Genomic DNA, 13,494 nt, shown 5'->3' with positions numbered 1-13,494 from the left:
CCTCGTGTGTTGACAAAGCTGATAAACTCATGCAGTGATTGACAAATGCACGTTCAGGGGCGGGGGCTTGGTGCTACGCCCGCCAATCAGCGGCTGCCTACGACAGTATTTTATATTTAATGACCAATCATATTGAAGAAGAGCACTGTAGGACCCGCCCATAGATGTTCAACCGAATCACCGCTTGGATGCCGATTGCCGACTTTGGATGACGCTTCGGAACACAAGACGACTATATTGACCTTCTGTGTCTATTCCTACCAAGTATGACGGCTAAACACGTTGGATGAGACGGGATATTGACGTTGTACGCCGGTATGTGAGAGGCTTACTTGTTTTGTTACCGCGGCTAACCGCAATGCTAGCACAACCTATCACTTCCTGCCTAAAGTCGTAGCTAGCTAACATTAGCTGATATTAACGGACCCTGTCGGCCTTATTTTGCTGCCATTTTCGTCTAATTACGATGTCATATTGACGTTACGTCAGTGTACGTATTAGTATCACACTTCGTCAATACTGTCATAGAAAATATTGACATGCACGCGTTTGGTCAGACGTTGTGCTGCAGGGCTACTGAGCCCTCTCATCAGCACCACTCCTCCTTTATTATAGTCCCATGAAATTCTTCCCTGTACTTTGCACTGTGATTTAATTTAACACGCTCACCCGTGCGGATTTGCTGGCTTTCTGACTGCAGCTTGACTTCCAACCCAGTGAGTCCACTCTAGTGGAAGCAGGATGGAGACTTTGATTCCCACCATCAACCGTTTACAAGAGGTTTTCCTCACAGTGGGCGCAGAGATCATTCATCTGCCTCAAATCGTCGTGGTCGGATCTCAGGTGAGAGGCTTCTTTTTTTCATGCACACTTGCATGCCACAAGATTAGGTGCTTTTGCAAAGAAATGGAAAATCCTGCTTTATTTCCATGGGGAGTAAATTAGGAATTTTAGAAATACACCAAATCGGAAACTTTGTGCTGTGAATGATGAATGAATTATAAAATTCTGGCATGAACAGAATGAAAGCATTATTTTTTTCATACAGCTCTGTCTGGTGATGACTGAGTGTGTCATACAAATACTATACAATGATGTAATGACTCAGTGGGTGGTGCTGGTGCAAGTGTAACTGTGGTATGTTGTCTGTTGTCTCCTAACAGAGTAGCGGGAAGAGCTCGGTGCTGGAGAGCCTGGTTGGGCGTGATTTCTTGCCCCGAGGCTCCGGGATCGTCACCAGGCGACCGCTGGTGTTGCAGCTTGTCAACGTTGCGCCTCTGGAGGAGCGGCTGAAGACGGAAAATGGTCTGTAGCGTAGTCATCATAAAGCCGATGAATTAAGAGCATGTTCAGAATTATACTTGCCAAATCTTCCTGTTGTATATTTGTCTTGTGCTTGGAGCAGTTTTTATCTTGTCATGTCATAGTTACTCTTTCTTTTAAAGCCTTCATCCTTCTCTACTAACACACTCTTCCCCCCTTCTTTCTTCATAATATTTTCCAGGAAATGGGGTTAAGCAAACTGCACAAAACAGCTACCCAGGTCTCTTCAAATTTCTCTGTACATGTATTCTTCCTCATTTCTGTATTGCTATCACATTTGGTTTTACAGTACTTTGTACAGATGCATCTCAATTCATGAATAATATCCTCGAGAACGTAATTTCATTGAGTTTACATTAATATAGGTTTGTTATACTGAATGAATTATTTAATTTTGACAATTTTAACGAAAACCCAGCATCTCAATACATTTAAAAACAGGTGTTGGAAATATGTGTAATGAGTTTCAATTTTTGAATTGAACTAAATTGAAATAAATGAATGTTTTCATGTATTTTTTTAGATGCACTTGTACATTAGGTATTCCTGAAGAATCCACTGATAATAAACATATATTTAAAAAAAAAAACAAAAAAAAAACATCATTAATATACATTTGATATTTGATCTCAGCCTAATCAACAAGTAGAGTAAGGAAACAACAACAAAACAAGCATTTCACCCCATCATGCAACTAAAAAATAAAAATGTTTTGATAGAGCTTTTGTATTTGATCTCATTTGACCGTGCAGGTGTTGTCTAATGTTGTGCATATTTTTCTTTTTTTCCTCAATCCTGAATGGCTCAATTATATTTCTCTGATTAGGTGTCAAAGCTGAAGAATGGGGCACCTTCCTGCACTGCAAGAATCAGGTTCACTGACCACAAAATGATATGCTAGCTGCTGTTCGCTATGTGGGACTTTTGAGCTCTAATTTTTATTTTATTTTATTTTTTTAAGGTTTTCACAGATTTTGGGGAAATTCGTCATGAAATCGAGGCGGAGACTGAACGTTCTTCAGGCAACAACAAGGTGAGGAGGAATCTATTGATCGTTGCTATTGGCTAATGCCTTGGTCAGACTACAAGAAAACAACCCGATTTTAGCCCGACCGACATGTCGCGGACAAACAGGGCATGTCGTAAACGATTTTGGGTTGTCGTGACGTAGCGTTGCCCGTGTAGTGTGATACGTTCAACGATTGGTCGCGTGTTGTCCGGGACGGTTCACGACCATCACGACGAAAGTCTAGCATGTTAGAATTTTTGCTCGTCTTGACGCACAATGTGACATACCTACGTCGTCGTCCGTTTGGTTCCACAGCTATGACCAGTAGCGAGAAGGAGCGAAACGTCAATCACACACTGAACAGCACTTTATAGCTCTTTTTATTTATGTATGTATGTATTTATTTATGTATTTAGCCCCTGGATATCTCATGGGATCCGGTCAGACAGGTGCAATTCGGGGGGAGAAAAAAAAAAAGCACCCTGCTGCAGCGCTGCGGCTGCATGGAGCGCGCACGCCTCCATGCAACCCTTCGTCAGGCAACGGCGACGTGAATAGAGGACCAAAAAATATATATATATATATGTGACTGTTATTCTAATAATTTCAGAGATTTGGGCATATGATATTCGTCACGTTTATTGATCAGACCCAGGTCCACACAACATATAAAAGAGGAAAGGATAAAAAAATAAATAAATAAAATACAAATAATAATAATAATAAAAAAAATAACAAGACAATATAAGCGAATTTACACCTCAACAGATGAGACAATTGTACATATATGACCAAAAATGGGATCCATATCCATATATGAGTAGGGATGGGCACATATTTAGCGAGGATCGATCACATTTTCATATATCGGGCCAGGTCTGGCCGCCTTGTCACCCGCTCTCACTTGAAAGTTGTTGTTTTGTTTTTTTCTCCCCCCTCGGAGTGAGTGGCGTACTATCCAATGCACCGTACTATAACAAGTCAAATATGAATAAATTAAGCAGTATAAAAAAATACTCAGTGGTTGATAAAATAATAAAACAAGATGTCATCCCGCAAATTAATTAACAAAATCGGCTATATTACCTCGGCGCATGTAGGCCTAAATAAATTAAAATACAGTGTTGGCTACTAAATCATATTTTAAACACTATTGAGGAGCAGGGAGCGCAAGCAGTGCGCTCACATCACACTTGTCCCATGCGTGCTCCATTCACGCAAACACTCCCTGTCCATGCCGACGCGTCTCTCTTGGCAAGACAACACGCGATGATCGGTTGGTGTCTTGTTGCGTTCAGACTGGTAGTGTGACTACACGCCCCATCCACGACACGGAGCGAATTTATCGGGTAATGTGACAGCGCAACTGTCGTGTAAGACAAAAAAATCGTGTAGTCTGACCTCGGCATAACTCGTTTACCAAGTCTATGCTAATGTCTTGATTGTCATTTATATACTTGTGTGTCCACCAGGGAATCACTGCTGAGCCCATACATTTGAAGATATTTTCCCCCAAAGTCCTTAATCTGACCCTTGTCGACTTACCTGGCATTACTAAGGTAAAGTCATGTCATGTTCACACATTAGCGTGTATACCCAACCGTACGCGATGAACTCAGTCGGGTTGCTCACTGTGGCCGCAGGTCCCTGTTGGGGATCAGCCCGAGGACATTGAGTCGCAAGTACAGGAGATGATCTTGTCCTTCATCTCCAATCCCAACTCCCTCATCCTCTCCGTGTCCGCCGCCAACTCTGACTTGGCCACCTCGGACGCTCTGAAATTGGCTCGCGAGGTCGATCCAGACGGTGAGATATTCGAAACACAGCGGCCACTCACTTTTTTTCGCTTCCATGTTGGTTATTGTGCTATATAACGTGCGGAAAAGTAGGACACAAGTTAATTTCGGTGATGAGACATTGTGTGCACAGTGGTTGGAAATAATTGCCTTAGGTCAGGTGTCAGCAAACCTTCCTGTCAAATAGAGTCACTTTAGGCCAAATTAATAACAAAAAATCTATTTGCAGCCCCAAAACATTTGAGCATTGTGATGAAGGAAAGTGTGTTAGTGCTAGTCTAATGTACTGAGGGCCCAAGAGCTAATTAGAGTTGCATCAGAACAGAAAAATATCCAGCATTCAATACATAGATTCATTTTCTTCTGTGTTTTGTAATTTTTCAGACTTTCGTTTTTCATAGATTTTTAGAATTTTCCGCGTTTCTGTAAAATGGCAAATTTTATGGGCATATGATAGTTTTGCCTCTGCTGCCATTTTTGGACATTTTATGGCATTTTTGAAAAACTTTTTTGTTCTTTTTTTTCCCTCTGCTTTTTTAAATATAAATTTTCTGACATTTTGGGGATTTTTTGGACTTTTTATTTCCTGCCTTTTTTTTTTTTTTTTTTTTTTTTTTTTCCCTCTCCATTTTATGGACATTTTATGGTAATTTTGGAGCATTCTTCTTTTGTTTTTGGAAATTTTATGGTTACTTTTTGAAGATTTTATTTGCTGCCTTTTTTTTAATTACATTTTTACATTTTTTTGTGGGGGGGTTAATTTCATGAACATTTTATTGTTATTTTCTGCTTTTCTGCTTCCTTTTTGGACATTTTATTGTAATTTTAAAAACTTTTTTGTCTACCTTTCGTCCCTCATTTTCTGACAATTTACAAATTTGGACCCTGACATTTTTCTGGAATATTTAATTATTCTTTTTTTATCTAAATGATTAAGTCGTGTAAATATGTTATGTAAATATAGATGTATGTAAAACAATATTAATTTCTAAAAATGTCTTTTTCAGATCCCTACCTTACATTGTGTTCTTGTGTCCATCAGGTCGACGAACTCTGCTCGTGGTGAGCAAGCTGGATTTGATGGACGCGGGGACAGACGCTCTGGAGGTACTTCTCGGTCGAGTCATTCCAATCAGGCTCGGTATTATCGGGGTGGTGAACAGGTTTGCAGTAATGACAAGCCCAAAATTCCCCACTTTCCTGATGATTGAGCATTAATTCATGATTTGACGCCCTCCTATAGGAGCCAGCATGACATCAACACCCAGAAGAGCCTGGGGGACAGCATGAAGGACGAGCAGGCCTTCTTGCAGCGCCACTACCCGTCACTGGCCTCCCGCGCCGGCTCACGCTACCTGGCCAAAACGCTCAGCCGGCTGCTCATGCACCACATCCGAGACTGCCTGCCAGACCTGAAGACCCGCGTGACGGTGCTCAGCGCCCAGTACCAATCGCGCCTCAACAGCTACGGCCAACCGGTGGAGGACCACAGCGCCACGCTGCTGCAGATTGTCACCAAGTTCGCAAGTGATTACTGCAACACGATCGAGGGAACGGCGCGCTATATTCAAACCTCGGAGCTGTGAGTGTGATAACAGTCCGCTTGGTATCATATGATCTCGTCTGCCAGCAACGTCCAATTTATAGTTATCAAAATTAATTGATTAATCAACAAGTAATTGATTATCAAATTCATCGGCAACTAGTTTCATATTTGAGTAATCTTTTAGAGAAGTTTCTTTAATTGAAAATTGTCCAAATCCTCTGATTTCAGCAAATCAACAGTAATTATTAACTGATTTCTATAGTCTTCCATGAAAGAAGATTGATTATCTTCGGAGTTTAATCAAAATAAGACATTTGTAAACATCTGTTTTTACTTTGGAATACATTGACTGAACCGGTAACATAGTATAACATCAATCCCCACTTGTTTTTTTTTTGTTTGTTTTGTTTTTTATTCACTATACGAATACGAAGTATGAAATAAACACCAATCACTGGTTAATAAACCGTAATCAGGGGAAACAAAGTGGTTTTGTAATAAACCTTAATGCAAAATTAAAATTAATCGGTTGATTAAGCGATAAATTAATCAATTCTAAAAATATTCAGTAGTGACGGGCCGGCACTAGTCCAATTCATGTAAATATCTGTTCAGTATTTTGTATATTAGCACCATGAAATTAAAACAGATGAATAAATGCAAACAAATGCTGAAGAGTCTCTCTCCCTTGCAGCTGTGGCGGAGCTCGCATCTGCTACATCTTCCACGAAACCTTCGGCCGCACTCTGCAGTCCATCGACCCTCTTGGAGGACTGACGGAACTCGATATCCTCACTGCCATCCGCAATGCTACTGTACGTTCACTCAAACTTTTGTACTGTGTTCACAGTTAATGGGGGGTTAGTAATACGGTTTATTTGTACTCCAGGGTCCCCGTCCTGCACTTTTTGTCCCTGAGGTGTCCTTTGAGTTGCTGGTGAAGCGTCAAATCAAGCGTCTGGAGGAGCCCAGTCTACGCTGCGTGGAGCTGGTCCACGAAGAACTGCAGAGGATCATCCAGCACTGCTCATCTTTTAGCACGCAGGTGAGAGAAGGATACTCGGGTCCTCTAATTATAGTGTTTGTGATCAGATGGATGAGTGAGCCATCCAGTCCGGATCCGATTCAATTTGACAAAAGATCTAATCAGGTTTGACACTAATGTGATGAAAGTCAAGTCGACATCAACTACTTCCTGATGTTACTGATGTTTTTTTTTAGTAGTAAAACAAACAAAACAAAAAAAAGAATTCACAGACGGTGGAAATCTCATGCATTGAATTTAGTCACAGTGCAGGTTAGAACACAAGAGCATCGACGTCATCTGGGTGAAGGCTCACTCACTTTCTCATAATGACATTTACAGCACGAGGAAAAATCTCCGGGACAGCTCGATAATGTTTGTGCAGCTTATCTTAGCCAAATAGAGAAATCTGTCTTGTTTTGGGCCAACCACAGCATGTGAGAATTGTCTGTCTTTGCAAAATAATTATGGCCCTAATAATTCACCTTCCACTTTGAAAGCGCATGCCGATAATTAGTTTAAAATCATGCTTGGGTCTGACTTTTACGCCTTTACTGGTTCTCCCTCACTTAACCAAAGCTGTGCACAGTAGAATACGATTTACATCAAATAAGGTGACTGACTTATTTCATTAATTAAAATGAACTATAGTTAGTTCAACCCCAGTAAGAAAGTTTCCAGTAAATTTCCATTGGAAGTGATTTTTTTTTTCTTTTTTTTTCTTTTGTTTTCAGCTTAGTGTCCCTGAATTATTCCCATGAATTCCCATTCAAACTTTCCAACTTTGAAAATTCCTGGTTTGACCCTTTACTGGTTTGTTTCTGATGTTTTCCAGGAGCTTCTGAGATTCCCCAAACTGCATGATTCCATTGTGGAAGTAGTGACTGGATTACTGAGGAAGCGCCTGCCAATTGCCAATGAAATGGTAATCCTCCTTTTAGCTGTATTAAAAATTAACAAGAGTGTCTTTTAAATCGCTTCCACTTGTGCTCTATTTTTCCAGGTGCATAATTTAGTAGCAATCGAGCTTGCCTACATCAACACAAAGCATCCGGACTTCACGGATGCGGCGCAGGTCTCGGCATCCGTCAACAGTCAGCAGCAGGTAGTTGATTGTATCGTCTAATATTCGTAAGAGAGTTCCGCCTGACTTCCTGTGGCCGTCAGGGAGACGGGCCGGATGGGTCCAAGCGCTGGAAGAACGACAAGGTCGTCGAGGAGAAAGCGCCAGCTGCAGGCTTTGGCAGCCCCAGCAAAGGGCAGCCCATTAACCTTCTTGACACAGTGAGTGATTGCAAACATTTCACACAGCAGTCACATGTCACCCGACGCCTCTTTTCATCAGTGGATGTTTGCTTCCTATTGTTAGCTGCCGTTGAAGGTCTTGCTTATACAACAATGCCTCACTTGATTTGATTCTTGTTGAGAATTTTGATCATGAGAACCTTTTATATATGTATTGCAATATTTACACAGTAATAGTTTTCTAGTAGTCACAAAAATTCAAACAGGCTGAGTCACTCCGTTTTTAAATCCTCGAAACAAAAACAAGGAAACTGCAAGCACTAAATGCAACAGTTCCCCATATTTTTACAACTTATGGTGGTTGTCTACCGCCATCTAGTGGCAGAGTGACTGAAGTAAAAATAAATAAAAAAAATAAATAAAAAATCTACCAAGTATGTACAGTGGTCCCTCGCCCCATTTTCAATAGTGAATACCCCATAAAATTCTTTATTTATGCTGCTATTTTTTAAATATTTGAGTAAATATAAACAGCTTTTTCTTTCATTTAACACAATCTATTACACTTTTAATCAAAATGTATTTAATATTTGCTAAATTAAGAAATGTGTTTAAAAAAAATGTTGACATTTTACTAATTTTAATTCTTCTTAGCAAGTCAGTGTCCCATCTTTGGTGAGCTTTTAGAACAGATCCCAGTTACTCATACACAATGCGTGTTTCATTCCTCCACCCAATTGCAATTGCAGGAGAAGTTAATTGAAGTCCATTAACTTCAAAGGCTATTAGTGTTATTGAGTGGGCAGCTAACAGAGGTGGCAAATTCAGGTCCAGAAAGTAAACACCCTGCCACAGTTTGGCTTTCGCCCCAGGTGCTAGCTAGCTAGCTAGCTGACTAGCTCCTTAACTAGCTCCCATGGTGCTCGTTTACCTGCTAGGGAGGCAGCTAGCTAGCATCACAGGCTAACGCCAAATTGTGGCAGGGTTTTTACTTTCAGATGCTAGCTAGCTAGCTTCCTAGCTAGCTCCCATGGTGCTCGTTTACCTGCTAGGGAGCTAGCAGCTTCACAGGCTAAAGCCAAATTGTGGCAGGGTTTTTACTTTCAGATGCTAGCTAGCTAGCTAGCTCCCATGGTACTCGTTTACCTGCTAGGGAGCTAGAGGCTAAAGCCAAATTGTGGCAGGGTTTTTACTTTCAGATGCCAGCTCTACTCCCTAGCTAGCTCCCAAGGTGCTCGTTTACCTGCCAGGGAGCTATAGCTAGCTAGCTAGCTAGCATCAGGGGCTAAAGCTAAACTGTGGCAGGGTTTTTACTTCCTATACCTGGATTTGCCACCTCTGGGGGCAAACAACTTTTATTAACAACCACTACTCCGTGGAAATTCACCTATCACGGCTGGGCGTGGCACGTAACACCCGCGAAAAGTGAGGGAACACCGTATATGTATTTGACTTTGTCATCTCTTCAAGGCAGTGCCCGTGTCTCGCAAACTGAGTTCGAAGGAGCAGAAGGACTGTGAGGTCATCCAGCGCCTCATCAAGTCTTACTTCCTCATCGTCCGCAAGTCCATCCAGGACAGGTCAGACCCATCCCGGGCAGATTTCGGCTTCGCCGGCTTGTTTTGTAAATTGACTTAACTTTTAAGTGTGTCTGCTGTGCGCAGCGTGCCCAAAACCGTCATGCACTTCCTGGTCAATTTCGTCAAGGAGCATCTGCAGAGCGAGCTGGTGGGTCAGCTGTATAGGCAGACGCTACTCAAGGACCTGCTCATTGAGTCTCAGGACACAGCGCAGCAGAGGACGGAGGTCGCTCAAATGCTGCAGGTAAGTCTCACAAAATGGTTTCCCCCCTCCGTTTGATGCAAAAGGATTGATTGAACTCTCTTTTTGTCTTTTTCTCAGGCACTTAAGAAGGCCAATAACGTCATCTCTGAGATCAGAGAGACACACCTGTGGTAGCTAAAGGAAACACACACTCCTCACTTTCTTGACAACAAAAATGTTGTATGGTGGGAGAAAAGGCCACACACTTCTGATCAAATCTCAGTTTTTGTTGATATAAAAAAAAAATTAAAAAAATGAGGCCATGATAAATCATTTCAGGACATTTTCTACAATTAATGTGACTTATAACTGGTACAACTCAAGAAAATGAAATGTTTTCAAGAGGGTAAAATAATGAGTTATTGTGGTTGCACAAGTGTGCACACCCTCAAAATTAACCATTACATCTCATTAAATGAAAATCGGCAAAGTTTTGCAATGATTTATCTTACTTTCTTTTTTTTCTTTTTTTTTTTCTTTTTTTAATCATGACCTGGCTTTTGAACAGGGTTGTGTAGCCTTTTTATATCCACTGTATGTCAGTGTGTGGTTGTGTATGTGTGCGTGTGATTTCTCCTGGACCAATGAACATTTAGCACATTTCGATCCACTGTTGCCCTCAAACAAGAACCGCCAGGGCTTCTCACTCAGGCCTAAAGTGATACGCCACTTCACTGTCAATGTGAACAAACTCCTTTTGTGTCAGTCCCTCATGCACTCTGTGTGTCGTACATGTACATTACATGTGTAATATTGAAATTTTGTATGTGCAAAAAATACCCAACAAAGCGTGGGAGCGTTTAGCAGGTGCTAAATCTGTGATTGTGGCAATTGCTGGATCACTATTGCTGTCCTGAAAACAAAAACCCAGTTTGAGATGGTGATGTCAGAGCATTATGTTTGTATTCCTCGTTCAAGTTGAAATAATTGGAAAGTTAACTACATCGGAGCAAGAATGAGTATTGAATTTGTGTGATATCCGATCCAAATTGTTTAAGGCAGCTGAGGTTAAAGGTGAGATTTATTGGTTCTGAATAGGTGAAGTTTTCCTTCAAGGGAAGAACCTTGCTAATTTTGTACAATAATGAAATCATTTGGTCTAGTTATTGTAAAGTGAGCATCAGGCTTTTTAGGTTTATTGCTAGGAATTTTATTTTGCGTGAGATCCGATCAAAAAAGCTTGAATGTTGACGGTTACATTAGTAAGTTCATGTTTGAGGGTTTGAAGCTCTTAGGTGGATAATTATTATATGCCAGCGCAACAATCCGACTGATTGATTACAATGTTCCGTTTGATCGGCATGAGGCAGTTGAGGTATAAAGGTCATAGTGGAAGGTTCACGTTTCTTGTCACTGTTCTGGTAGACACAATCTGCCCGTGTTAAAGCAAGAACCTGGTTGATTTTGGTACAGTTTGGCACATGCCTCGCTCAAGGGACCAGTGTCGAAATAATGATGGTGCGCATTATTCACTCTTCGCTGATTGAGTGGAGCTCAAGTTATTCAAATGTCCATCATCCTCAAAGGATGGTTTTTTTTTTTCTCAGAAGGAAGAGGCTCTTCAGTGATTACAACTGAAGAGTCGAATCGTTCTCATCAGAAAAACCCAGCATGCAAAGTTTTTCCCAATTTCCAGAATTACGAGTGAAACTGAGAACGTAACCTGAAACATTTCCTTGACTACTATATGTAAATGTTGCTTGATTTGTCAACTGAAACTGCTGTTAAGGGTCATTCTTTACCTAAATGCTGTTCCTGATGTGTATTGTCATGTATCGCTTTGCATAGCCTAACACTGCAATGTGTTATTAGGGCTGCGCTGGAGAAAAAAACAACAACGGGGGGGGGTTGGGGTTTTGTGGATTTGTTGCTACAAGACTAAAAATATAGCATTACAAAAAACAATGTTACAAGAAGAAAAAAGTCATTCTGAAAAGAATAAAGAAGTAATATGAAGAAAAAGGTATCGGTAGTGTAAAAAAAAACAAAAAAAACACTATAAAGATGTAGTCATACTACTAAAGTAATAAAGATGTAATGCAAGAAAAAGTCAAAGTACTTTTAAAAAAAAAAAAAAAAAAAAAAAAAGGACATGAGAAAATTATAGTTATAATGTAAAAAGAATACTATAATTGTCATAGAATGAGAATAGGGATGTCAAGAATAAGGTCAACTTTACAAAAACAAGTCATAATGGATAAAGAATAAGTAACATGAGAATAAAGTATTTAAAAAAGTATTTTTTTTAACAAACCTTTTGCACTTTTTCATAGCTATTTTTTTATGTTAAACTAAATGTTTAGTTTACATTTTTTATTGCACAGTATTATTAAAACAATTTTTGTAAAACTACAAAAGAAAATCTGCATTACAACTTCATTCTTAGTCATAATTTCTTTTTCATTATGGACATATTTGACTATATATATATATATATATATATATATATATATATATATATATATATATATAATTTTTTTAAATTACATTTTTCTCATAGTTCCACTTTATTGTCATAAAATTGTGAATGTTCCTCTGTTTGACTTTATTCTTTTAATATAAAATGTTTTGATTGTAGTGTAACACTTTTATTTCAATCCTCACAATTTCTGTGACTTTGTCCTTGCAGTTTTTGTTTCACGCAGCCCTAATACTTCATTGTACACCCCTAAAAAAAAAAAAAAAAAAAAAAAAAAAAAAAAAAAATATTAAGGAAGACATACCTTAGTGGGACCATCAACCGGCACCATCCTCTTATCAAATCAGGGACATTATGCGAGCAAGCTTTGTACGTTTTGCATGTGTTGAGAATGCAACGAGGAGCTGTTATGAACGAGTGTGAATTTTGTATTATTTAAATGTAAATTATTCACAATGCGTGGACTGCCTCCGAGTTCTTTGCCTGCCAATATTTGTGATAAATGTTTTACTCTTGGAGGCCATTAAACTTCAGTGAAGGACAATCTACGGAGCGGGGCTTGTATTCTCTATTGATTATGAATACACGCGCATGTACACACAGTACAAACTCACTTTTCACCTTTTTTGAAGATTTTATGTATAAATGTGACAGTGTTTTGGCGTCACATTGTCAAATATGGCATATTTTTGTATTTTCTTACTATGTATTTTAAGGTCATTGCGGTTGTGATTCGGTCGCAGGCACGAAGCTTTTATAGAGCCGGCCTAAAAAGAGACATTTATTAGTTAACAGGTGACAACAAATTGTGATTCATTTGTTTATGTAATCAGGAGTTCATCTCCGCCAACACTAATAATAGCTTCACAAACAGTGGCGGAGTTGGCCGTTTATGGCAAAGCCTTTAATGGCTGGCTGCACTGAATCATGCAGACGATCAAAAAGAACATTTCAGATATCCGGAACTACATTTTTCCTATTCACAGTTGTCATTTGACATTAATGCAACATCATTTGTCCTATAGGCCAAATCTGTGAGTCTGAAACAAGTGGTATTAAATATGGATTATAGTTGTCAATTCAACTGTTCACAATTACGTTGCAGATATCTTGAATGAAAATTCCAACATTTCAAAATAGTTACGACTATTCTAACTAACATTGTTGTTGGTATCTATTTGCAATGTTAGTTCCGAGTAGTCAAATTTAGTTTTTAAATGTTAAAACCGACACTTGAAAATAATTGAATGTTAAAACTGGAATTTTGTCCACCTCAGCGACACTAGCAATGTGGATATATTGACACTA

General features: G+C 39.6%; 1 protein-coding gene across 2 annotated transcripts; it reads left to right on the top strand.

Moving 5' to 3' along the window:
- The first annotated feature begins 161 nt into the window (after window positions 1-161).
- On the top strand, window positions 162-12,165 carry LOC144018851 (dynamin-1-like protein). 2 transcript variants are annotated; one of them, XM_077521458.1, is made up of 18 exons: window positions 162-315; window positions 701-843; window positions 1,164-1,305; window positions 1,505-1,543; window positions 2,150-2,196; window positions 2,285-2,356; window positions 3,805-3,891; window positions 3,976-4,138; window positions 5,171-5,291; window positions 5,372-5,710; window positions 6,369-6,489; window positions 6,564-6,719; window positions 7,534-7,623; window positions 7,702-7,803; window positions 7,866-7,982; window positions 9,414-9,523; window positions 9,608-9,767; window positions 9,846-12,165. In XM_077521458.1, exons 2-18 carry the CDS (start codon window positions 742-744, stop codon window positions 9,900-9,902), a joined length of 2,025 nt encoding a protein of 674 aa, XP_077377584.1. In that variant the 5' UTR covers window positions 162-315; window positions 701-741; the 3' UTR covers window positions 9,903-12,165. The 2 variants fall into 2 exon arrangements, with proteins under 2 accessions (XP_077377584.1, XP_077377586.1); XM_077521460.1 differs by lacking the exon at window positions 1,505-1,543.
- Window positions 12,166-13,494: the final 1,329 nt, after the last annotated feature.

Source organism: Festucalex cinctus, chromosome 5 (assembly GCF_051991245.1).
Source record: "Festucalex cinctus isolate MCC-2025b chromosome 5, RoL_Fcin_1.0, whole genome shotgun sequence".
In the NCBI taxonomy this organism is placed as follows: Eukaryota; Metazoa; Chordata; class Actinopteri; order Syngnathiformes; family Syngnathidae; genus Festucalex; species Festucalex cinctus.
Note: the sequence above shows the minus strand (reverse complement) of the source record. Positions and strands in the feature narration are given on the sequence as shown.

Excerpts from the sequence above, each read along its gene's own strand:
- LOC144018851 (XM_077521458.1), top strand. The coding sequence starts at position 742 with ATGGAGACTTTGATTCCCACCATCAACCGTTTACAAGAGGTTTTCCTC. Across the intron at positions 6,490-6,563 it reads CTGCCATCCGCAATGCTACT|GGTCCCCGTCCTGCACTTTT; the intron begins GTACGTTCACTC and ends TTTGTACTCCAG. Across the intron at positions 9,768-9,845 it reads AGGTCGCTCAAATGCTGCAG|GCACTTAAGAAGGCCAATAA; the intron begins GTAAGTCTCACA and ends TCTTTTTCTCAG.